The sequence below is a fragment of the Leptosomus discolor genome, chromosome 2 (genome assembly GCF_034619465.1).
Source record: "Leptosomus discolor isolate bLepDis1 chromosome 2, bLepDis1.hap2, whole genome shotgun sequence".
Lineage (NCBI taxonomy): Eukaryota > Metazoa > Chordata > Aves > Leptosomiformes > Leptosomidae > Leptosomus > Leptosomus discolor.
In genome coordinates this window covers 16,528,229-16,554,995 of record NC_141392.1, presented here as the reverse complement: position 1 = coordinate 16,554,995, position 26,767 = coordinate 16,528,229, and the positions used below count along the sequence as shown (strand labels likewise).

At 39.4% G+C, this 26,767-nt stretch overlaps 1 protein-coding gene across 2 annotated transcripts in view; it reads right to left on the bottom strand.

Annotated features, from left to right (window-relative positions):
- Window positions 1–8,592: 8,592 nt before the first annotated feature.
- The window catches only part of CNIH3 (cornichon family AMPA receptor auxiliary protein 3), a 51,497-nt gene continuing 33,322 nt past the window's right edge, over window positions 8,593–26,767 (bottom strand). For both annotated transcript variants that reach the window (XM_086460648.1, XM_086460649.1), the window contains 3 exons: window positions 13,212–13,324; window positions 10,601–10,744; window positions 8,593–8,620 (listed from right to left, as the gene is read on the bottom strand). In XM_086460648.1, coding sequence (XP_086316774.1) covers window positions 8,593–8,620; window positions 10,601–10,744; window positions 13,212–13,324 — 285 coding nt within the window. The remainder of the gene's footprint in view (window positions 8,621–10,600; window positions 10,745–13,211; window positions 13,325–26,767) is intronic.

Sequence of the window (26,767 nt, the reverse complement as noted above, 5' to 3'; positions counted from 1 at the left end):
TTAAAACTATAATACCATCTAGACATGTAATTTGTAGTTTCAGCTATGCAGTGCCAGTCATTACTCAGTGAAAAAAATGGCTCTGTCTCACAAGAGTTCATAATCTGAAGTGACAAGACAGACAAAATGAGGGAGAAAGGAAGTGCTATCTCCTCCAGTTAGGAGATGGCGAGCTGAGAGATTAAGTGCCTGCCCAAAGTAACAAAGGAAGGCTGTGTAATGGGCAAGAACCGAACTCCCATTTTCTCAGTTCTGATAACTCAACCATGAGACCTTCATTTCTTAAAGAGGGATTATCTGGCTTTGCCTTATTTTTATATCCTTTCTGGTTAGCTGATTAGAGGATGGACCCTGCAGTTAACAGGAGTGAGTAGATCGCGCTGAAACAACATTTTAAAGTGCCTAAAGTATTTAGGAGTCTAAGGGTTCATCTGTAGGGAAAGCAAATCTAAAGAGCAGCAGAAGGCCTGAAGAATACGTTAGCTATCCCACGTTAACTTCCTCTGTAGGCACTTGCAGTGCAAACTACCTGTGAAACTGCTGACCTTGCTTTACAAGGCTGTAGCGTATAGAGTGCAAATACAAGGACCTGGTGAGGAAGAGCTACCACACAGCAAATTCTTATTGCTTTCTCCTGAAGTCTTGGTACGCGGACAAGTGTTTCGAACGAACAAACACAGCAATGGTGCACCTGGCCTCAGCTGCTCTCTCTGATAGCAGCTACCTCCAGACATTTCAGAACGAAGTGGAAAATACTTTGTAATACATAAGGTTGTCATAGGCTAAATAGTCTGCTGAACTCAAACCACTGGTAATTGGATGGCTCCTGAAAGCTGCGGGTTTCTAACTCTTATTTAGTTTTATTCTTTCAAATATAACTATGGAAGTGTTTGTTATCTATATGAGGGTATAGGCTTACATGGAACAATACTGAATATTTGGTGTCCTGATACTTGCATCTCCTGTGCCAATGCATTCACTGATTAAAATGGGGCATATATTTCATGTTTCACATCTTTGCCTTTCAACTTTCTTTTACTGCTCCCACTGTTTTTCTGTTATAAGACAGGACAGACAAGAGCCCTCCTCCACTGGTTATTTTATACTACTTTATAACTCATTTATATACCTCTTCATGGCTGGATGACCTCTCAGCACTAGAAGAGCAGAAATGCTGAAAATCAGACCTGAGGAGAAACACATTTCAAAGACATGGATTTAGTACACTTTGATACGTATTAAAATGCACCCAAAAAAAAGGTGGGTGTGAGGAAGGCTTCCAAAACCAATGTTGTGATGCTGGTTATTAGGCACAGGAAATAAATCTTCCTTTCAGACAAATAAAAACCCACCCCAAAACACTAAAAGCTGAAGCTCAAGAAGAGGTCAGTGAAAATCGCTCTTGCCTGATAGTATTTTTCAACCTGGAGACCCGTGTGTGCTTGTAAAGACAAGGTAGGTCAACATCATTGGCTGCAAATGGCTAAGAGGAGTTTTGGACTGTGATGTTCTTACCTTTTGAAAGGGCAAGTGATTCAAAGTGACAAAGTGGATGTCATCTGCTCTGTAGTAAATGTAGCTACATGACGAGATGTTTCTGGGCAGTCTGGAAGATATAACCAAGCTTGTATTCGCTCATATTCTTGCAGAACTGTTGTTGTTGACAAGAGCAGCATTCAAGTGGGCTTCAACAGTCCAGAGACCCACAATAAATGACATCAAACCTAGAAATTACCTTTGAATAACAAGGCTCTCTAGAAATTTATTAATCTGCCATGTTTGCTACAGTTTGTATTTGCATTTTTTTGTTTGTTTGTTTGTTTGTTTTTTGTAATACATTTAAATTTGCTTTATATTCAGAGTCAGGTAAGGTCTGAAAACATGTTATATATGTTTTACAAAGAAACACTGGTTCTTATTCCAAAATAAGCAAATTTTTGTGTTGCCGAAGCTGCTATTTACATCACAATTTGCACCTCCAGTAACTCTGAGCTGTCAATAACTGTCAGAAACAGTAATTATTTGAAATGTCTAGAAATAACTATGGTCAAACGTTGCATTCCTGTTAACTGCCACAGCCTGATTGTCTTCTGTCTTGTAATTTATATTGCTTTTACACTAAGCACAATACTGTATTGCAAAAATGTATTACAGATGGAGCAGAAATTCTGGTTCACTTGTACTATATGCCTTGTACTATGTATTACTTGTACTATTATTTGTTTGATACTCTATAAGACTATGCACAGGTGAGAACTATTCCGCAAGATTAGATCTCTGCTGTGTTACTTAAGACATTTCCATGAATCCTGGCATGGTTTGTAGGAGCTAAGCTTTCCAGTCAGTGTTATATGCTAATGACCAGTGGTTGCAAATCTGCTTAACAAGACTCGAACTGTCTGAACAGCAGGACAATCAGATTTCTTCAGATCTGTCAGGAGGCTGTTGATATTAGGGATACTTCGCAGGAAAAAATGGAGGAACATCCATTCATGCTTTGGACTGAAGAAGAGATTTTGGCTTTCTAACTCTTCATTTCCATAATATATGACCTAAACACGGAGTCTCATTATTAGAAAAAAAAAAAAAAAATAAAAGTGCTTTACATCCCTCAGAGCTTTACTGAGAGTCTGACTACCCAGAAAGTCATGGAATTGGGGCACAGTACATTTTCTCTTACATGAGAGGTTGGCCAGCAACTTACAAGGTAAGAAAATAACTACCTTAATTGTGTAGGCATTTAAAAATATTTCTAGAACTGTGTTTTATTAAATTGCAGCACAATATTATCTGCAGCAAATAGCTCCATTCTTAGGTTGAGGTGTATCACTGAAATACATAATTAGAATTTTGTTACAGTATGTTCATAGGTTATCTGGGAGAAAAAAAAAAGGAATGCTGTACTTCAGAGCAGAATTTTCCCTCCTTCCCACCTACAACTGCATTATTGTGCAGAACAAAAATAAACCAGAACAATGTGTTCGTAAGCAATGAATGATCAAAAAACTCAGCAGAGCAGGAATATGGATTGAGATCACCAATGCAACACTCAGTGCAGCCCAGATGGCAGTCTAATATTTGTTGCATCCCAAAATAAAAAAAAAAATAAATCTTGTTTTATTTCAACCTTTTGAACTCCAGTTCTATTTGTAGCAACCCCAGCTTTATGTAACATCCAATAACATTTTTGATTAACTGATCTTTTTTTTTTTTTTTTCTATTTTTAATTTCCATTGACTTCTTGGTGGAAATTGCACAACGCTAAGTGGGGCTCACATGAAGTAAGAGGTGAGATTTCCATTAATCTCCATGAAGCCAGATTTCTACCAAGTTGGTATAACTTTCTATGACAATCTGGCATGAGCACTGAAATGTTACGCTTATCCCTCTGAAATGCACGTTCCTCTTCCATTAATACAATTCAGTTAAGTGGATGTCATATCAAGATTTAAAGAACGGGATACTTACTGGCAAAACTCCAGGGACTTTCCTGTGTGAACCTATTTCCCATTTAGATCTAGAGAATGGACATTAACTGAAGTCTACTGGAAACAACAGAAAATCTCCAGTAAATTCAAAGATTTTGGATCATGCCCTGTAAAATTTTTTTTTTTACAAAAATATCTGTGTGGAGACAGAATGGAGAAATGAAAAGCAATAGATTGCTAATACCCGTACTAACGTATGAGTAATCACAACCCCAACAGCAGTGCCAGATCATAACACCCTCAGTACAGTTCCTGTAAGAAGGTGTAGGTTGAAGAACTTTTTCTTCCACTTTCTAGTGCAAAAGGAAGAGTATGGCTCAAGGAAACAGATGGAAAAACATTTCTGACAGCTTAAGTGCAGTTAATTATTTGTAGGCGAAGCATTCTGCTATCAGCATTGATTTGCGGTATTTGAAACTGAAACAGTCATAGCAGCAACAATTTTATTGAGCATCGCTGCAATTACCTGACTATAAATAGGACGGGCAAAACCACAGAGCGACACCTTGCCAATGGGGCTGCCTTTTCATCCCTTCCAGGAACAGGCAGCTACAGGCCAGCACACTGTGTAGCTACCTCTTTGGTAAGCAGCTCATTCATGTCTCATCCTCCCACACTTTTTTCCCTCTCCCACCTTTTCCTTTAAGCAGATCCAGCAGTTGGGGGCGGGGGGAAAAGAGGATTATATGTATGGAAAGATTTCACAAGCTGGTTATCACCATTCTCACTTTATAGATGGTGAAAATGAGGAAAATGTTTAAGTGTGTGACATTGCACACCTGTTTGAAGGCGCAAAGGGAGACATGTTTTCTTATGACTTTGGGGGATTTATCTATATCACCAGAGCACGTAAGGGAAGAAAACTGCTGCTCCCAAGTAATGACATTCACGCTTCCAGGAAAACAGAAAAAGGGAACAGGCTTGGTGAGGAAATCTCTAGCCTCCACCACCCAACAAGAAGGAACTGGAGACAAAAGTGGTAGCATAGATTGTTTCTCCCTTAGAAGTGTGACATGGGGAAGAGACTGCCTTGCGACCAAAGATCACGGCATTTTTTCTATTCTTCATCAACAGCTATGTAGTTCTTTACTTCCTTTGCTTTGGTCAAAGTATGCTCGGCTTGTGTTTAGCCAGAGACACAGCCAGGGATTAAGAGGGCAACAGATACCTTGTATCCCTCATTCTTCCTTCCTCATTTGTGCTTCTTCTCTTATAATACAGCTGGCAGTAACAGAGAAGATGACAAATCTGGTCTTCAGAACATCCACTATGCATGAGTACAACTGTTCACAGGACAGAACAACACAGCCACAATGTGGAAGAATCCAGGATAAACTTTCTGGACTTCCTGTTACAACAGAGCTATCTGACTAAAATTTGGGGGGTTCGTACCCTTTGACAAATACAGGGAGACAATTCTGTCATTGTAAGATAATTACTAATTCGAATACCAGTATGTATATGGTATCGAAGTCTACCTGCCAATACAGCAGCACCACTGCGTAATGGTCTAGCGCTGGACTGCAGCCAAGTGGTGGTTGTCTGTTGGAACAGCCCAGCAAGATACTGCAACCCATCTGGGTAACAACATAGAGCAAAGAACATGCTGAGGGTTATATCTCACTCTGCTGTCTGAGGTCCACAGCACTACCAGCTTCTTGATACTGCCACACACCTTACTTAGAAGGTCACATTACTCTTGAGTTCTGGGTTGGAGGAACCTGCCTTACATTAAACTTCCCCCAGTTAATGCTTTGGCCAGTTTCATAAACTATTTCTGCTCAGGAGAAGCTTCACTAAATTCAACGGAAGGGAAAACATCCTCATATTAAACAATTTTTCCATTGATTTCAAATTAAGATTTTTCTTGAAGAGAAACAAAATGCTATTGAGAGCAGTGGGATTACTTTTTTGAGTAAGGATTACTGGAAAGAACTGAGACATTAGCTTTCATTGTCCATTCACAGTAAGGACTAGTTAGGGCAAGATACTCTCCAGAATACTATGAACAGCTGTGATCATCCAGTCTTAAGAAAGATTAATTTGACTGGAAAGACAACAGAGAAAACCTTTAAAGACATGCAGAATGGAAGGCTTTTCTATGGGAGGATGGAAAAAGAGACACTTCGAACAGAATGGAGGCTGGAAAGAACTACTCTCTACATACATCAGGGTCTCAAGCAGCATGAGATAAGGTGTATTTAGGCTAACATTGGCTCAAAAGCAAGCGGAACAAATTATCCAAAAATAAATTTACTGTTGAACCGTGGAAAAACTTTCTAGTACCAGAGCAGTGACATCCTGGAAACACTTGCTTATAGCATTTCTGCCTGAAACAGAGAACTTGTTTCAAATGACCTAGCACATCCATTCAAGCATTACGTCCTTGAGGTCACCTGAAGCCACATTCAGAAGACATGTGTATATAAATATCTCTTGTGCAAAGTCAAGAATCAGATGCCAATGCTAGTTACAAAAACTCACAGAGCTTCTACCCAGCCCTGTAGGCAAGCACTTGACCTCCTAGCAGTCTAGCTCATGCCTAAATCTCAGGATTTGAAAATTGTATTTTCAGGCAAGAAGTGATGATACTTTCACCCATCCAACCTCAGAAAAAAATTCCAGGCCTTTTGATGAGACTGACACCAAAGCACGTATCTGGAATACATGAAACCAGAATTATTTTCTTTCCACCTCCTATGCATCCTGGGAGATGCATGGAATGATCCAGTCACCTGCCCAGAGTTGTGAGTTTTATGAGGTAGCAAGATATCTAGAAGTTATTCACTGTGATTTGATCTTGTGAATCTAGCTCCTATACGTCTGCAGAACTAGATGCTTTAGCTGGGATGTAGAGAAGGAATTCAGCTACAGACAATCATCAGCTTTTTATGGGTTGTGCATTAATTATATCAATCTGGCAGAACGTTATCAGTTAGCTCTGTAACGACCCAGTGAAGTCTTAGCTCAAGCACACTCCACGCAAATACATCTATACTGCTTGCAGGGTCAGTGTGATTTCAAGAGCAGTTTAGCCACTTCTGTAGTCTGTGCTATCCAAACTAATGAACCATCAGAGCTCAAATTAGCTTCCCAAGTAACCTGATCTGGCAGCCTTATTGTGTGCTTCCAGAACTGGGAATACTATGTTGTAAGAAATCAAACTACATCCAGTAAGACCTACTGGCTATGTCTGTATTTGTAAATTAAAGAATGTCAGCACATGGGAGAACTTGGATCATCTTAATATTGTTAGAATGACCCTGGTATAATTTTTGTGCAGGCCAGCTAGCATTATTCCAAGCAATGGTGTGATTTAGAAGTTGGCATGGTTCAGGAGCAAAGAGTTTGCATGCAGCAACTGTGCTTTGCAGGCTAACAGGATTTAATTTTGTTAACGTAGCCAGATCAAACCAGAAGGAGTCTTGGCACTGTACACATGCAGTAACTGCAGCTGAATTTGGACCTTGCCCGACATGAGATGACTCCACTAAGCCATTGCTTCTGCACCATGCTCTGAAACAGGGTATGTTAGCGCAGAGGCAGGCCTGAATGTGAGACTGCATTGCTCCTGCTGAAGTCCTGTGCCTGGACTAAAAAGTCCTCAGAGTTTGGTACAGGAACAATCTACTGGCTCTCAACAGCCAAACCAAATTTGGCAGGGTCAACACGGAGCTAGTGCTAACAAGACCAGCTGTAACTAACGTGGCGTACAGATGGGCCACTCTGCACTGTTCTCTGCAGCATCTCTGGTAGCAACATACCTTATTAGCCCGTTCACAATGAAGATCCAAGAGTGCTCTGTCCATGCACTGCTGTTAGTCTTGATCTTACAGGATTGCCTACTGCCCAGAGCACCAGTGGCTGCATTGAAATACCTTAGTGACTTTAAGGGGACCAGCCCTGGTCCACTAGGTTCAGTGCTGAAATATATTTAGCAGCAGTTCTGGACACCTGATGCCTCCAACCTGTCAACCAAACAGATTAACCTAAAATATAAATAGACTACGAGTATTTACGTAGATGTGTATTTGTATATACATACATACATAAAGATATACAGCCCACATATATGAATTTAAATGAGAACTATATGATAAAAATTAAAAAATTTTAAATTATAAAAACCCAACATCTTTCAAATACGAACCTCATACAAGAACAAAAACATTTTGTACATTTGTTTCAGCTTAAATTTGACAGCAGAAATAAAGCTGCAAAACACAACTACAGACCATGATTAGATGGTCCAGTATTTTGTTATCCAGCATTGTGATTAATATAACACCTATGTTACAATCCTCCTCAATATATGTAGTTTTAACCTTTTTTTTTTTTGCAGTCAGAGGAACACTATTCTGATAAGTGCTTAGCATGATTAGGTCAAACCCAATGCATTTATACGTATCACTGTATGTTAATTGGTGCACCACAAATGAAGTACAGAAATATACTGTATGATCACCTATAGGAATAGCATATCATTAGAAAGCAGAACACTGCAATGGCAAATTCTTTTGTTATTGTTATGGGTGAAAAAAAACACACTAAAGCAATTCCACAAGATCCGACACCCTTGTTTGGTTAGCGTCATGTGAACATCCCTGCAGAACAGTCACTCGTCTTGTCTGAACTCCGGTCAGTGCTCATTTTCACAATGCGTTGTACAGCTGTTCTTTTTGTGTAAAATGATCTTGCCCTCTGCTTCCTCAGTCCAGAACAGTCACTAAGAAAAGAAACTTTGCTCCCTGGAAGACAGTAGAGTCTATAGTTTATAATGAATCCACTACACCAAGCAGCATTATTCCTGGAGAGGTGAATAGTTGTGTAACTTGGCCCACCTTGTTGCAGTTTTTTGTTTTGTGTGGGTTTTGAAAGTCATTTACTGCAACAGATTAAGAAACAGGAGATAAACAGTTAAGTCAGCCATCCTCCCATGGTATTCTGCTTCTTCTTGCTGGTACCTCTTTCATGTACTCTATTTACTTCTTGGGTTCAAAGTTTTCCTCTCTTTGCTTTTTTTTTTTAATCATGCATCACTTGGCTCACTCGTCCTTGCACCTCCAGCCTTTGTTGTTTTCAGTCTTTAATGATGATCTTTCAGTTAAGAGCTCACCAAAGTGTAGATCATGCTGAACGTAAAAGAAAGACACAATATGAAAGAATCCTTTTGAAGCATACAGAGCACTTTGATTTTTATAACCCTTTACTGTCTGTTCCTCAGGTCTGACTGTAATGGCCTATGCTCTCCTTTGCATTCTTTCTATCTCTCCAAAGCATCTTAATTATGGTGTATTCAGGAAAGCACTCAAGAAATAACAAATTCATTATCGACATCCTACTACACCACAAGCTGTGTTTGAGCTTATTAAAGTGCAGTCTGATGTCTGAATTTGAACAGTGAAGAAACAAAACCATTTTGCTTTAGTGTGTTTGATCTTTAAAACTTCAACCAGCAACTCTCAGCAGGGCAGGCAAGGTTTCACATGAAACTGCATTGTTTCCTTTGGAAAAAAACCCATGCAGTACAAGAAACATAAAATGCAGATGCCAGCTGGAGTGAATCCATACATGTTAAATGCAACTCTGAAAAGTGAAGAAATTGCAGTATATTGCCACGGCTCCATTTTACTGCAATTCTGACAACACCCAGGAGAGCACAGAAAAATTTAATGTAATTAATACCATTTTATTTAACACCAGGCAGTGGATTTTGGATTATGGCCACATTTTAGAACGAAGGAAGCTGCACAACAGTAGTCTCAGCAGAAATGCTAGACCACACTACACAGCTGACTTTGACAGGGCCTTTTAGCCATCACAAAAATGTGGGCTTAAAAATGCTTCTCTCCCACCATGCCTTGCCATCCCTCCTTGCACTACCAACAGAGCTTGTCTAGCATAACTGCCACGCTTTCCACTCTCAGTCCTGTGAAGAGGACAGGTGGGCAAAGGTGCTCAGCCCAAATGCACAAAGCTACTGGATGCTAAACTCCTGCTCAGATTTTCAGGCCCCATGCACCTTAGCGTGACTTAGGCCATCTACCAGCTTCTGTGAGTCTGGGCCCTTCTACTTACTTTCTCTCTCTCATGTATGCAGACATAGGCACATACGCATGCACATGTGGACAGAAAACTTTGTTCTCAATAGTATTTAAAAGTAATATTGAGAAACAACAACCTGCAGCAACATCTCCTCAACATATAGGGAACAACAGAACAGGAAACAGACCAGTAACCAAAGGAGAAATAATATTTATCTTCTTCCACCCACATGCAAACCTGCCTTACAGAGGGATGACTGCATGCAAGACTGGCTTGAAGAGGCACTCTATGCAAATACATTATGGAAGAAGGAGTAGAAGAAAGGCATCATAAAACAACACCTCCATTTAAAGTGTGTTAACCTTTGCTGTCAAGTAGTTTTATGGTCTGATTACAGGGGTGACTAAAAGCACAGAGATTCTGCCAAGGCCTTACCTTAAATATGACCCTCACATATTCTTGCACCAGGCATTTGTGCACTAAAGACATCTGACAGCTGAAAGGGGCAGGGGGGACCACACACAATGGGGTTGTGTATTTTCAAAAATGTAAATTAGGGGTTTGAACCACACACAAGCTTACCCTGTCATGAAAGGGAGCATCTAGGAATGACTACAGGCATGGTGCACCCTATGTTCCTACCCACTGTCTACCTACCCATTTACTTAGGATCTTGAGCACCACGACACCAGCAGACAGAGTATTTTTCTTATGATTCAAGATAATCGTAAAAACATTGTATTTTTTTATTTTATGTAACGTCATTATCATAACATTTGCTATTTCACCCATCCTAAGAGACTATGCAGAGGAGCAAAAATTTTTTTCCTTGGGTTGGCCCTGGGGCCTGGCTCAGGCCTTAGATAAGTGCCTAATATTCTGTACTGAGGTGTCAGCAGATATAAGCACATGCTGTTGTAAGCAGGCATGCATCCCTGAATCAAGATCAGAAGCAAGTTTTGTAAGACTAAGGAAATGGGCCAATTGGTTCCTGTCATTCCTAAATACAATTTCACATGTCAAATGAAAAGCAGCTACTGTTTCCTTAATGAAATGACCAGACTTACCAGTACAGATAGTAGAAGAAGGAAAGGAGATAGAAAGCTAGCTTACACCAGGCCTCTTTTTGACAGTAACTCAAGGTATCTGCATTCATGACTGCAGGTGGATCATATGCTAGCTCTGAACTATCTGCTGGGCAACGAAAATACCTGAAAGAGCAGGAGAAGACATCTAGAACGACTCTGTAATTTTCTGTATTAAATATGTGCATATACACCCTCCTGATCACCAGCTCAGAAGACAATCATCTTCCATGATATAGGAGGAATTTTCCTCTCTTTTTGAAGCCTCTATTTCCAGATGTTGTTAAAATCAGGACACTAGTCTAAGCAGACCATTCTTATAGAACCAAGTAGTTAATGGATGTGGATTTCTGTGTTCTATTAATTCTTCAGATTGAAACATTCCCCCTTCCTATATAGTTATTTCTGGCTTACTCACTCATAACTTACACACTGTGAGTGACAATACATGGCGGCTTGTGATCACAGCTTGGAGGAGGAACTACTGGGCTTTAACTGCACCTACACAACTGATTTCAGACATGATGAAAGGTGACAGTCTCAACCAACTGATAGCTGTTCCTCCAACTCTGAAAAGGAAGAAAGTCAATATGGAGTAATGCAAGAGCTGGCTGACTAATGTTTTCTACACATAGCACTGCTCAAAAATGTATCATCCAAATAATTTTAATTGGAAAATTATTTTCTTCTTACATAGGAGAAATTTCTAATTATTCTCAGCAATGACTGGATGTTTGAGAAAATCCTGACAAACGAACTTTTTTGGCAAAGGAGCTTTTGTCTCAGTAGCTTTGCAGTAAAAAGCAAAAGCAAACCTAATCAGAAGACCTCAACATAGTTAATGAACTGCTTTAAGATCAGCATAAATCAGATGCCATGTTATTTCTGTTGCTTTGAAATAGTAACGTAAACACTGAAGACCACTGGGATTGCTTACAGATAGTTAGATAAACAGACAGACCAATTTTGCCTTCCTCCCTTCAATATTAGTCACATGCACTTACAATCTCTAGTAACATTACAAATTCTTTTACAAAAAGCACAGGTGAAACCTTGCTTAATTCTCTTCATGGGGATCAAGATATTACACAGTATCTTCCCATCGTTTTGTGCAGAACTTTACACAATGAATCCAAACCTGTCTGTGGTTAAACCACCAGAAATTATGGAGTAATTATAGCAAAGCATATGGAGAATCACTGAAACACAGACAATTAAAAAGTTCTCACCAAAGGCTGATATAATTATTTAGAGTCTGACCATTTTCACCTTGGGCAAAAAATACAATTTCTTAAATTTGTTTTTAAGAACTTTTTAACTCAGTATTATTGTCATATTTTGGTTGTTAACCCTTAGTAAAACAGCACCATAAAACATTATTATTTTTATTGCACACAACCAATAGGGAGAAAAACACTCACAGGGTCATTTCATTTAGCTTTCTGAGAACTATGCTGGCACTGTTAACCTCTGAACAATACACTTTATCATATGATTCTGCATTACTACCAAGCTCTTGCAGAAAATACTGTAAAAAAGCTGCTACTTTTTAGTTCCTGGTTGAGATAACAGTTTTGCCTTCTTTACAGAATTATTCTTCAAGCTACTTCACAACAGCAGATATCTGCTACCATATGTATCTTTGTAACACAAAGAGACCCTGACAGACAATAATCATCTGTGCTTTCACAAACACTGTAGAAATTCAAAACTAGTGAAGACTCCAGACTGAAAACCACAAAACCTGATGTTTTTTGGTTATTTTCAGAGGCAACAGAAAGCTGACTCTCCACTAGAACACAGAGGAAGATGGAGCAGCAGCAGCTGCGCTGCCTGTCCAGAACACATTAAAGCTGCTCAACGGCAGGTCTTACGTGATCAACTCTGAAAGCCCCTCAGTGCATATCCAAACATAGCAGAGATCCAGAGTGAAAACACTCCCCACTTTTTCATGTGGACAGGGTGAAGACAACAGGTCTTCATCTACTGCAATCCCTACTCCAAGAGTCTCTAAAAGAGACTTCACTTGCAGAACAGAAATTCTATACTGTACAGCAAGAAACAACTTATTTTATACCAGAAAAAAAAAAAAAAAAAAAAAGCATAAAGCTGCCAAAGAAGATGAGAAGCAGAAATGTGTCAACCTGCCCAGTCATTATTTTACAACTCCAATAGAAAGGCTTCCTTGCTAGGGCTGAATGAATAGGTACACAATCTTTCAGATATGAACCACCTTACAACTTCCTATCTGTGAAGTATTTAGAGCCTCACCAAGTTCCACTTTCATATTCCAGCCTATTTAATTTCCAAGTTTTCATTAAGTTGTGGTAAGTGCATCCTGACACCCTTTCGAATATTTATCTAAGTTAGTAACTGAAAGCCACATTTTTATTCTTATGTGTTTTCTTTACCTATCCTAAATGTTCATGAAAAATATTTACTTTTTCTCTGGAAAGATAAGTTTCAGCTGCTTCTAGGCAAAAGATACTCAGCCATACTCCTATCACTGCACTTCATAGTTCATACAATCTGCATGTGTGCTGAGTTGGCAAATAAGGCTAACAGTCAGTCAGCATATAAAAGACGGGCTTACCTCCAGAAGTGATAAAAAAGCAAAGGAACATTTAACCCCAGCGTGAGCCACTCCTGAGCACACAAAAACATTATGCAGAAAAGACTATGGATAGAATACTCCGGCAACACCAGCTAAAAAGAAAGGAACAGAAATAAGAGATGTCAGTAAAACACCTTATTGTTTTAGTCACATAAGCAGTTTTTCAGAAAACAAACCGATTCTGCAGGTCTCCTGTGTGTCTGTGTCAGTCTCTAGACACACCCCAGTTGACAGACAGCTTTGGCTATGAGCAATGAGCTCAAGATGCAGGTCCAGGTTTGTTCAGGTTCTAACCATGGCTGTACTCAAGGGGCTTGTTGAGAGGCATGGGACAAATCACTTACTGTTTTAGCTTGTGCTCCAGATTTCTGCATATGATTATACTACTGCCCCCCCCCCCCCCCCCGAAGCATTGTGAGACTAAATGAATGTCTGTAAAAAGAGTTCTTAAAGAACTAAGTTTCATTACTGATGCATTCAGAAAGGAAATAACAAGCTATTATGAGGCTTCACTTCTATATTGGAGAAGCATCCTTGGAAAAGTAAAAGGCTGATTCTACCATTTTGATACGTTAACATACACCCTAAAGAGTTCAAATGCGTTACTAAGTCAGCGTTGCGAGCTAAAACCCACTAAGAGAGGAAACTCACTTCCCTAGTAAATCCATGGCTCCCCACACTACTTTTTTCAAACCCAAGATGGTTCTTTCTATTAAAAGAGAAAATGAGTGGGCAGCTGGTAGAAGCAGAAATTTATGTGATGTTGATTCAGAGTAGTTATTTCTAAAGGCACTTTGCTTTTTTCACTGCTTTCCTATTTCTTAGCTGGCTTTCTTTTCTTGTTTTCTTCCAATGCCTCTTCTCAGAAATCTCTATTTCTTTTCAACTCATAGAAGAGATTCATTTCTCAAAGCTAGACAATCCCATACACAGTTCATCTGCCTCCCTTGTTGCTTTGTGGAGCTACATCAACCAAAGTTAAATCACAAAAAGCATTTGAAGGCCTTCTTTTGATGTAAATTCATTTTCATGTCAAGTAATTAAAGTGAACCCTATTGTTTAAAACAATGTGAAACCCACTATACAGCTACTCCCAATGCCTACATACTCCCATACAGCTGTGCTGCAATGAATTCCATCTTCTCGGTTCTAGGAGTCTTTCCACCTCACAAAGAACCTATTTTTTTACTTTCACTTAACTTCACTACTTGAAGCAATTAACAGATTTGGATATCTCTGTGTCTACACCTTCAACTTATTCTCAAAAGCCTATCTTATGTGGATGACAGATCATAATACAATTACACAGTTCAAATTCCAGATGGTAGTTTTATTTATCACTGCTGGATGGTTTTTTTGCATTTTTAAAATGTGATTTACAACATGACTATAACCTTTCCCCAAAGAATGATTCACCTTCATCACAAATTGCAGACAAGAAAGGTCTTCGTGATGTACATCTACCCACTAAACATCACAAAACTTAAAAGCATATTACGTTCGTTATCACATATTTGATTTCCGATTCGAACACAATCCACAAACTTAGCAAGAACACAACCCTGGTGCCTGATCAGTGGGCTGGCTAGTAGTAACAGGGAAGGAAACCCATGGTGAAAATTTATGCAGAGCTTAAACAAAACAAAACAAAAAATCTGCTGTGCAGTTAGAAAGGAAACAAAGGAAGCAGTGGACTCTCAGAAACGGACTCACTTTCCAGTCACAGGTTTTGGTGTAAATTAAATCTACCAATGCTTTTGATAGAACAACAAATGGGTCATTTATGTCTCTCCATCCTTTTCTTGGAGTGATATTTTCCTGTAGACATAAATAAATAAAGGATCAGTGCTGATCACAGTTTCTGAAGAGAATTCATGCAAAGAAGTAAACAAAGCCCAGCCTGCAAAGCGAATTACAATTTATATTCAGGCAATTTACCTAAGAGACCAAATCTAAAAGGAGGTGAGAGAATTGAAAGCTTGAAGTGTAGAGAGGCACTAAGAGCAAGGCTTGTGAGGAAAAGTAAACTGAATAACTAAATAGCTAAAAATTAACACTGCCTAAGTTCTTGGCTGTAAGAATCATTCTGCAGTTTGACACAACGTCCTCTGAAACCCAGGGAAAATTTCAATCAACTTTAGCAAACACGGGATTCAGCTCCTGGAGAGAAGCAAGCTAGCTGAGAAACAAACAATAGTCGATCCTTGTTGTTCCTGCTGAGGTAGTTAACTGCAATAGTAAGTTCTGTGATACAGATAGATGTGCAACAGGAATTAAACTAACATCTTTGATTCACTCCTGGGAGAACACATGAAGCTGTCAGATTGTAAACATGTTAGGTTATAAACAGTATACTTCTATTTTGAACTAGGAACATCCTGATTCAGGTAATGACCTCAGCTAAAGATGAAGTCTTGAGATGGTTACAGAACACAGAGTTGAAGGAGAAACTGGCAAATCAGCACAATTCTTAAGAGTTGCAAGCTGGTCACTTTGAGTCCCAAGCTAATGAACAGCATTACAAATTTATCACCAGAAATTCTGCTGGCTGACATTTACCTACGGAAAACCACAGGAAAGCTTGAAAAGGAAGTTAGCTTCTAGACCAAAATGCTGCTAGTCAGAAACACCTTTTGCTAGAACATAAGCAAGGGAAAGAAACTACTATGCCTCTCTAAGTTTTGCTCTGATATGTAAAATAAGTAAATATCCATATCAGTAAATACTCAGAATCCTTATTCACAATCCACCGTTTGCATTTAAAATGTAAAATCTTAGGTAGATATCACGCTCATATCATTACCATCTCACCATAAATATTCAATATATCATCATACATGCACATGTGGATGCATTCTTCCCCTCTAATTCCAAAGAAAATAAGGCAGGCTTTGCTGTGTATAGACATCTAGGTTTGGCTGAACTTAAAGCATCGGAAAACAAGCACTGAAGCTAAGCACCTGTCAGCAGCTTCTTTGTGTTTATAGGAATACAAAGACCTCTGTAGATTGCAAATGCAGAAGGGCATCTCTTGGGAAACTCATTCCTAAATCATTTTATTCAGTTTCCTGTTTCCTGAATATATTCTGTTGTTCTTATACAAAAGATAAACCCACCTTTTTCTGTCAGTACTTCTCCTCCTTATTCTGTTTGTCTCTTACAGTTTGTCTTGCCAGTGAACAGGGCACATAAAATACCTCACATAAACCAAAACTAGGAAGATATTATAGTAGGAATAGTAATCTCCCTTCATCAGTGCTATTAAATTCTCATGCTTAGAAAATCAGCTGCAACAAGTGAATCAAACTGTTTTCCCAGTCAAGACCTCATGCTTCCTTCCAGCACTTTACTTAGGACCAATACTCCTGAGCGCTACATAGGAATAGTAATTCTCACAGAATTGCTGTTTCTTCCCCCAAAAGACTCTGAGTCTACATCAGTCTCCATCTGTCCATGCCAGCCTCCATACTGTAACCACAGATTTTACACCGTACCCAGAAATTGCGAGCCATTAGACACCCTTTCCTGGGTTTCTGAGAGTCTTCATTACAATTGTTAGAGGCTGAGGCAACTTCCCTTATTAATGCCTTCCTTCTCCTCCCACAGATGGCAGGAAAAAGCTGAAAAGAGGAGGCTGAATCTCCATCACGTAACGTAAGAGCTCTGCTGATTACCTAAGTGGAAACAAGTTGTTCACCTTGCAAACACACAAGCCCTTTTCTGTTCACCTGAAAGCAACAAGAAGCTGAAAACACCATGCATGCATAGAATCACTCCAGGGCCCCAAATCAGGTCTGATCGAAGCGCATGCTGCTTTATGCAGTGGTTAATGATACTGCACCTACTTGCACTAAAGGACAGCTGCAGCTTGTTACTCCGGTGCTCACTTTGCTGCTTTTTTCCACCATACCCCTTGCTAAAAGTGACATGTAGAATTGGTCCTCATCGGTAGCAGGGAAAGAGGGGATGGACATGTACCCAAGGTTTTCAGAACACAAGAGTTATTTTAATTACACTTTAAAGCCCACCCTAATAGAGCTTGCTAGAGCTAACCTGGGTTACTGGGGAGTATCAGCTGCTGAATTAAAGACGTTTTGAGAACAAAGGGAGATGACGATTTAATGACTCTGCAATTCTCCTAAATGAACAACACAGACCACAAAAGTCAGCAGCATAGGGCAAGCAAGTGAAAAAAAAGAAAGCAGAAACACACAGAAAAATGGCAGTAGCATGTGCGTTTGCCCAAACTGTACATGTATGTGGAATGTACATACACTGTAACAAATCATATCTGTTTGCTCCTGTTCCTGCACAAACCAAAGAAACAGAGTCAACTGTGTATAACTTAAATACACAGACCATACATCTTAACATTTGCAACAGTTTTAAACATACTGCTTGTATTGATCAAACACAAGAAAAATTAAATTCACTGTCGAAAAAAAAGGAAGGCTTCCCACTTACATTTTCCAGAATATCTTTCTCATCTACTTTAAATTATTTACGCTACTTAAGTTCCAAAAACTCCTCTGAAAGGCTGCCCTAGAGGCCAATACAATGCTGTCCCAGTAAATATACTAAGGTTTTCAGTCCAAATTTTCAGGTTCAATTTCTTTCAATCCTCCTGTTAAAATCCACACTTGTGTCTCTTCAAGCTCTGTTCTCTAGTCACTTATAGCAATCACTTCAAAATTCAGTTGCGTAGTTAAAATTGCTGTAACACAAAGCTATAACCAAAGCATTTTAAGTAATGCAAAACCATGTTATGCAAACCTCTAGAAGTATTTAGCAGTTTGCTGTGCAGATGCATGCCACTAGCTGAAAGGAAAATGTCTGGAAAATGGATTCCAGATCATCAAAACAACAACCTGCAGCTGAACCTACGAAGTTCATATACACAGCTTTACATTTTTTCTAGGGGAGAGCAATGGTGCATGCATGCAAGACTTGACATTACAGACCAAATGCAGAGCACAATTAAAAGAAAGGATGTAACATCTGTGTTTTCACCCCTCCACCTTTCTAGATCACAATGAAGCAAAGCAGCACAAAGCTAATGCTTTGTAAACCTAATTTCATTATTCTAATGCTCTACTGGAATTTCTTTAAAGAGTAATAAGTGGATGTGAACATAGTACTCTACAGCACAAACACCAGACAACGAAATGAATAACACAAAGAACCTAATTATCATTCTAACAAAGCACTCCATATCCATCTGCAACACAGTACCAGATCTAATATTAAAATACAGGACTTCTGGATGCTCTTCCCATCTCAGCTACTAAACACCTCTATATTTAGGCCTATCATTTCACTTCTCATTGTCTCATTTTTGTCTTCTGTAACATGGTGATAATTATATTCAAAATCTATAGATTCAACTGGAGCTAGTTTATGGCTAGAATATTTAACTTTGTCTTACTACAAACAGTAACTTTTTAACAAGAGTGACAGAGGAAGATCAGGTCTTTATGGCACATCCATCAAGGAAATCTATAAATATTTCCGGATTGCAGAGCCTATGGGAGGTCATAACAGCCAACAGGTAAAGAGGTTATGAAATCGATTTAAAAAAAAAAAGACTTCTCCACTGTAAGGCCTGCAGGGCACTGGCACAATTCAGAAAGTGCCCCATCCTTGGACGGCACGTCATTAAGGCAGATGTGCTGTGATCTTACAAGTGTATCTCCTCTGCAAACTGTTCTTTTCCACTCAGCAGGGATCAGGAGATATCTTCACAACCTTTCTTTTTTTAACATTAATTCAGAATCAGTAACAGAAGCTGGGTTAGCAACCCTGGAGAGTGAACTTCTCTAATTTTCACAACACTGACATGAACCAGGGTAACAAAGGCTTTCTTGCCCCACCTCACTGCTGTGTTTCAGACACAACCAGCCAGGACGCCCCACAGCTGGGTTATTCCAAGAGCTCATGCAGTCTTTGTCTGCTCGCCCAAAACTGGTGAGAATGACAATTAGTACCACAGCTGTTCATTAAGATCTAGAAAACCAGCCCCTCCTTTCCCAGGCAGGTATATGAATGCAGAAATCTCAGTGATCATTAAAACGAAGTTCAGCCATCTGCACGGCACGGGAAGGGCCCTCAGGCCTTCTCCCGGGGGTCTGCCTAAGATTGACAGTTTCATAAATGCTGAAAACTAAGTGTTCACTAAAGGGCTGTTTCCATATCTGGCATGTAAAGACTGTCAGTCTGAGGAAGCAGATTTGGTACAGTGCAGGCATGGTAAAGACAATCCCTGCCCTGTTACTCTAACGGCTTTATTGAAAACATCAGCATCTAAATGCAAGGTAGGACATTTAACTCCCAGCAGAAACAACTTTCATCCATATAACGGGTATGATGTAAAATCATTGCACTCTATTTTTATGTATTATACTGCTTTTTGTATTTGCATAGTGGCTTTATAGGTCTGATCCTGACCTAAATCCACAGTGAACATTCTGCTAAACATAACAGTGACATTTGATTTAACCCCAATTTCTTTAGTTTTATTAAAATGCAAATATTTACTTAATTGCATACCAAATTAGAGCAAATACAGTCCATTAGCAAGTCAAATTTTGCCAATGTCTTCAACACAGCTTTGAGGAACAGATGCATAAATTACATTACCCCAAGCAGCTGAGAAGTACACTGCTCTCAGGAGTACATTACAGGCAACAGTTACTCATGAACATTTTGCTGCATCTTCAGCATTATTCTGCTGCTACCTGTGATGTTTTGATACTATAAGGACATATGTTTACATATGCTCCAGAACAGTAATAGAAGAAGCTGAATTATAAAGCAAGAGGTTGTCTATTACAGGGTGATACTTGTCGGCCACTACGATTATTGAGTAAACATCTAAAAGATGAGATTAACAGCAAAGTACAGTCGTTAGCCTGACATAGTTTTATATGTGAATATTTTCATGAGTAATAATATTATGAATAACCATATGTATCTTCCTTCAAAGGCTATTTCCATTTCCATCAGGCATCGTACTGGTGAATCTTACTTCCTCCCTGGAGTTAAAGTGGGTAAGAACCAAACTGCAACGGAGTCACAAGTTTGAACTCTTCACTCTTGCAATAGTTTTGTAACTTTTTACCTTATAAGCTACCCCTGCTTTGAACACCTGTGCAGGCACAGCAGGATGTGTCTTTTCATTATCCTTAGGTAAGTACACAGACATCCTTAGGTAATGACTGCTGAAAATAACAACTGTTATGTTCTAACTTTTGAAAAGCGCTGGATTCAGGAACTTGTAAATTTGACTAAAAACAGTGCTGGCACAATGCACATACTAAAAGAAGTCATTGCTAGACCACTCTCCACCATCTTTGCTAAGTCGTGGGGAACAGGTGAGGTACCCGAGGAGTGTAGGAAAGCAAATGTCACTCCAGTCTTCAAAAAGGGCCAGAAGGAGGACCCAGGTAACTACAGACCGGTACTGGTCAGCCTCACCTCCATCCCTGGAAAAGTGATGGAACAACATATCCTCGGAGCTGTCTCTAGGCATATCAAGGACAAAAGGGTCATTAGGAGCAGTCAACGTGGCTTCACCAAGGGGAAGTCATGTTTGACCAACCTCGTAGCCTTTTATGAAGACATAACCAGGTGGATAGATGATGGTAGTGCAGTGGATGCGGTTTATCTTGATTTCAGTAAAGCATTTGACACCGTCTCCCACAGCATCCTTGCAGCTGAACTGAGGAAGTGTGGTCTAGATGATCGTGTAGTGAGATGGATTGTGAATTGGTTGAATGAAAGAAGTAAGAGAGTTGTGGTCAATAGGACAGAGTCTAGTTGGAGGCCTGTATCTAGTGGAGTCCCTCAGGGGTCAGTACTGGGACCAGTACTATTCAATATATTCATCAATGACCTGGATGAGGGAGCAGCATGCACTGTCAGCCAGTTTGCTGATGACACAAAACTTGGAGGAGTGGCTGACACACCAGAAGGCTGTGCTGCCGTTCAGAGAGACCTGGACAGGCTGGAGAGCTGGGTGGGGAGAAATTTAATAAAATACAACAAGGGCACCTGGGAAAGAACAACCCCATGCACGAGTATAGGTTGGGGACGGAGTTGTTAGAGAGTAGCATAGGGGAAAGGGACGTGGGGGTCCTGGTGGACAGCAGGATGACCATGAGCCAGCAATGTGCCCTCGTGGCCAAGAAGGCCAATGGCATCCTGGGGTGGATTAGAAGCAGTGTGGTCAGTAGGTCGAGAGAGGTTCTCCTACCCCTCTACTCTGCCCTGGTGAGACCACGTCTGGAATATTGCATCCAGTTCTGGGCCCCTCAGTTCAAGAAGGACAGGGAACTGCTTGAAGGAGTCCAGTACAGAGCCACAAAGATGATTAAGAGGGTGGAACATCTCTCTTATGATGAAAGGCTGAGGGAGCTGGGTCTCTTTAGTTTGGAGGAGACCGAGGGGTGACCTCATTAATGTTTATAAATACGTAAAGGGTGTGTCAGGAGGATGGAGCCAGGCTCTTCTCGGTGATGGCCAAGGATAGGACAAGGGGCAATGGGTGCAAGCTGGAGCGTAAGAGGTTCCACATTAACATAAGGAAAAACTTTTTCACTGTGAAGGTGACAGAGCACTGGAACAGGCTGCCCAGAGACGTTGTGGAGTCTCCTTCTCTGGAGACATTCAAAACCCGCCTGGATGCATTCCTGTGTGATCTACTCTAGGTGGTCCTGCTCTGGCACAGGGCTTGGACTAGATGGTCTTTTGAGGTCCCTTCCAACCCTTAACATTCTGTGATTCTGTGATAAATGAGCGTCAGTAGCGAATTAATTGCCTGCCAGAAATACTATACTTCCTCTAAGTTCTTAAGTCCTATCCTAAGGACTTTCCTTCCTGACATACAGGACTGTATACAAGGAAAGGACAAAAGGGATTATGTTTGTTATTTTTATTGCAATATCTTTCTAGTAAATGTGAACCCAATATATTTACAATAAAATAAAAAAGTGTGAAGAAGAGATGCACTATCTCTAGTCAAGCAACATTTATGAGATTATTTGTGCAGAAAGTCTAAATACTGCCAGCTCTTTGGTCCCAATTCAACTTTTAGTTCTCCAAAATAGCTACTGTGCCAAGTTCCACTCTTTCTGATGAAATTAAAACTATGTGGGTGCCCGAGAGACTAATTGAATAGGGCACACCCCCATTTTATGCCATTCCACACTTCATAGATAGTAAATGTAACAGAAGAGGAGGAGGCAGAAAAGACTTCACAGAGGGAAGAGGAGAAGCTTTTAGATGTTCTGTAGTGAATTTCCTATCAGAGTGCAAAAGAGGAAAAGGCAGCTCAGCAACAAAGGTACTGAGGGTCTAAGTTTTGTCTATACTGCAAATTTATTGCAAGATTTAAGGAAAATCATTATGTCCCTCAGATTTCCAGATGCAAACAAAATCTCTACCGAGCGTGAATCACTATCAATATGTTAACTCCATTCTCTTTTAGGCAAGGTGCAGAAAACAATTAAACCAACACAGAGCTTGTGAAAGTGCATAAAACTTCAGTTAAAAATATTTTATTTGCTTCCCCTGTGAAGCTACATTCTTTCTTTCACATGTACAACCTAAGGACAGCCTCACTGTTTACAGGAACAGCAGATTTAAAACTTAACTTATTTATGTTATTTAAAATTAACAAAAGAAGCCATACAAAAAATATCTAAAAAGAACTCATCCCTAAGTCACGATTTCCATAAACTAAAAATTGTGCACTAATGCATTTTTAGCTAACTTCAAATTTTATCCTTGGAGTGTAAAGTTTCTCGTTCCTAATATAAAAATACCTTGTCAGAGCCACTCTGAAGGCCAGAAGAACGTTGGCTTTATCATCTAACAGCAGCATTTTTCAAATAAGTACTGAGTACTGAAATAGACACTCACCAGTTTTAGGTGTCTCACACATGCCCAGAGTCTACTGTACTTTAAAAAGCCCAAGGTTACTTCAAACAAAAGAGAACTTAAATTCAGATTTATGAAAGATCTTGTAATTGCAATCCAAGTCCTAACTGACAGCATGGCAAGCTTACATCCTACAAAATCTGCAGGTCTAATTAATGCTTAGAAACAGCAATATCTTTTCTTCTAGTGCCTGCATGCAAACTCTAGAATTTCTTCTGAGGCAGCTTAGGAGCTAATTATGTATGCATATGTATAGCAGGGGGGTGTAGCTCATACTCACTATGACGTTGACAGAGATCTCATCACATTGTCTATGTTTATTGGTATTTCTGTAGAGCAAGCATCACAAGTTTCTAAGCATACTATACATGATAATTTTACTCCCAACACTCATCAATTGGACTACAGCAGTTTGAGTCTGATTGCAGACTGGGCTGGATTTGAACAGCTGCTGTAGAGATTAAAGACCACATGCAATTATTAACTCAATGAACCATCAGAGCCCTCAAAACCAGTAAACAAATTTTTAGCTTCAATTAAAAATAAAAGGTTCAAACTATACCTGCTAGCAAGAAAATTTAGCTCTCCGAAAACAGGATTCAGCTGCACCACCTTTCCTTTCCTGTTGTGTACATGTCTTGTGAGTGTAAATAAACGTTCTTCATATTTATTACCATGTGGGTTTTGTAGCACCTGGCACAATAAGACTTTATTCTTTACCTGAGTCTGGAAGCATTGCTGTAACACAAACACTACTGAAAACATAATGGAAAAAGACAGCCAAGTCTTGCTGAAAGGAATCTCTGGCTGAAGCAAAACAGGGCTTTTAAAAGATCAAAGTATCCAATTAAGAAAATAAAAGAATGCAAAATTCGAAGACTGGCAAAATGTAAGACAGTAGAAGCAGATTTGCTCCTGCATTATATTTTCTTTCAGAAAGAAGATAAATAGAACAGTCTGAAACCACCCTTTTGAATTTACTGAAGACACCTTTAAAATGCGATGAGTTTTCATACAATAACATTAATTCAGAATATCACCGCAGTCCCAATAACAGACCATATATTTAAACCTCTAAAAAAAGGACTACTGAACAACTGTTTCATATTTATATTGTTTATCAGTCCAGTTAATAGAAAGTTCAGATCTTGATAAAACTACCTGATGCAATCTGATCAAAAGGCACCCTGACTTCTTGGAAATACGTACCAGCCACCTTCCTTCACAACACAGTCCTCTCCCAGTAATAGCTAATCCCAAAGGGAAGAAAATTATGATTTTTCACGGAGTAAAGCATTACTAGCTCAAGTGAAGTGTTACAAAGGCGCGTGCTGAATTGTCGACTCAAAAACTTGTATTTCTTCCCCTCATTCTGCTCAGAGTTCGACCTTTGCTGTTTCTCCTGAGTTTCACTGGGAATTTCTACACAAATTCAGCCATATTTGGTCATAACTACCAACAATGCACTACACAGTTTTTATCTAAATAGTCTAAATTACAAGAACTTCAAATCCAAATCTAAATCCAGGCCTATTACACATGGGTTTATGCTTGAATATCAACATGTTTCTCATCTCAGAGCAATAAACAAAGATTGCTCCAAGTTGTCAATGTCAAGGAGAGACTGAGTGCCCACAGAGGGCTGTCACAGCGGCTTTTGTTGTTCAATTTTAGAGATGAACGGTAAGCATGAATGTCAAACATGAAGTTGAACTCTTCCTAAATCCAGGGACATTCAGAAAGCTTTTTGATATAAACCAATTCTGTTTTGAAACACTAAATTGCAGTGCAAAGATTGAGGAAAAAAAATTAAAAAGCATTTGAGAGGATAAAAATAATTTTAAAAATTTATTTACTTAAATTGTTTTATACACAGCAATGCCTGCTTGGGTATAAGCTTCTGTATTGCACTGAGTCACAGGGAGACATTGAATAACTAGCTGGCTACCTGCAGATTAATTCTAAACACATAATTTTATATTCATTCTTCAGAAGTTATCCATATGGTCTCTTTGATTAGGGTTTACGCTCCCAGTCACCCAGCAGGAAGGGTCTCCTAACAGGTTTTCCTGCTTGCCCAGATGATTAGTCAAAACTCAGCAGTTTCATCACATTGATGAGGTATGAAAAGAGAGAGCATTAGATACATCAAGAAATACAACACATACTGAGAAATCAGTTAACAATGATGAACTCCTTGGTCTCTAATGAGAGTGGACAAAGTTCATGTGCTCCATCATTGTAACAATCACCGTTAACGGGAAAAATGTCACATGGCACCATTTTTTGTTCCCTTTGTGCTTTTTGTTACAGCAGCAGTTTATCAGAACTCTGGAAATATCAGCCTCTTTGTCCTGCAAGGCAGAATACCACTGCTATTTCCACAGTCAAAAATACCTTATGACTAGACTAAAAATTCCGTTTTCCTCTCAGATAACACAAGCACCTAAAATTCAAAGATGAAATGTTGACTACCGGTTAGGACGTGCTGAATAGAATGCATACCACACACCTGGTATGCATTTACCCTGCAGACTTAGTCCTCTAGTGTGACTACGCCACAACATTTTATTTTTCTGTCAAGTGCAACTAAATGAGGAATTAAAACATCTTTACTGAAGTTGTAAAAAATTTATAGCACTACAAAAGGTAAAACTATTGCTGCTATTCCCAGTTCTGCAACAAACTGTCTTATTGCTGTAGTTTCTGCCTATCAGATTTTTCAACCCCAAGAAAAATGTATGATTCCTTCTTACATATGGATGCATATTTTCCTTGTGATTATACATTTGCTAAATGTGCTTATATAACCTTACATTAAGTGTTTTAATGAACCATGCTATAGGCTTACAGAAGTAACCCTGCTAATGACTCTCAGCCTGCAGACTAGCTAAAAGAATGTCACACATTATAAATCCCTAAATCCATGATGAAGCAATCCACTGACATACTCAGAAACACACACTTAAAATCCATCACATTATCTCAGGCTTGCTGGTGACTATGAGGCAGAAAAACAGAAGGAGTGATCATTGTAATAACCAGCAAATTTATCAAGAAGAAAAGAATATGATCAGTCAATTGAAATCAGTTACTGTGATACCTGACACTCTCCAAAGGGGTATGTCCACCATAGCTGCCACATGCAGAGAATGGTAGGAGTTACTGGTAGGTTAAGGTCTGGAACCTAACAAGGTCCAAGCACAAAAATTATTTCACATGGCAATTACTTTAGTGCACACTGATCAGTCTCCTTCATCCAAAATACGCAGGGAAAAAAAAAAGGAAACAAGGAGAGATATGCTCCTTTTTAAAAATGCTGATTTCCCTTAATAATTATCTACGCATAAAGTAGAAGAACCTCCATACTCAGAAAATACTGTTTTCATCTGCTATTAAGGAAAAGCTAAAAAGCTAACTTGTTCCTGTTAGCTGATCCAAGCTCAGTAATGTTTCACTGAACTCAGTGTGGGTTTTTTTCCAAGCTTTGAGTATGTGCATTCAACACTGACAAACAGGCATGATGCAGACACAGGATTAAGCCCTGTCTTGTTCCTTGGAATGCTCTGTCCACAGTTGAACCTGTGGTGTTAATCCAC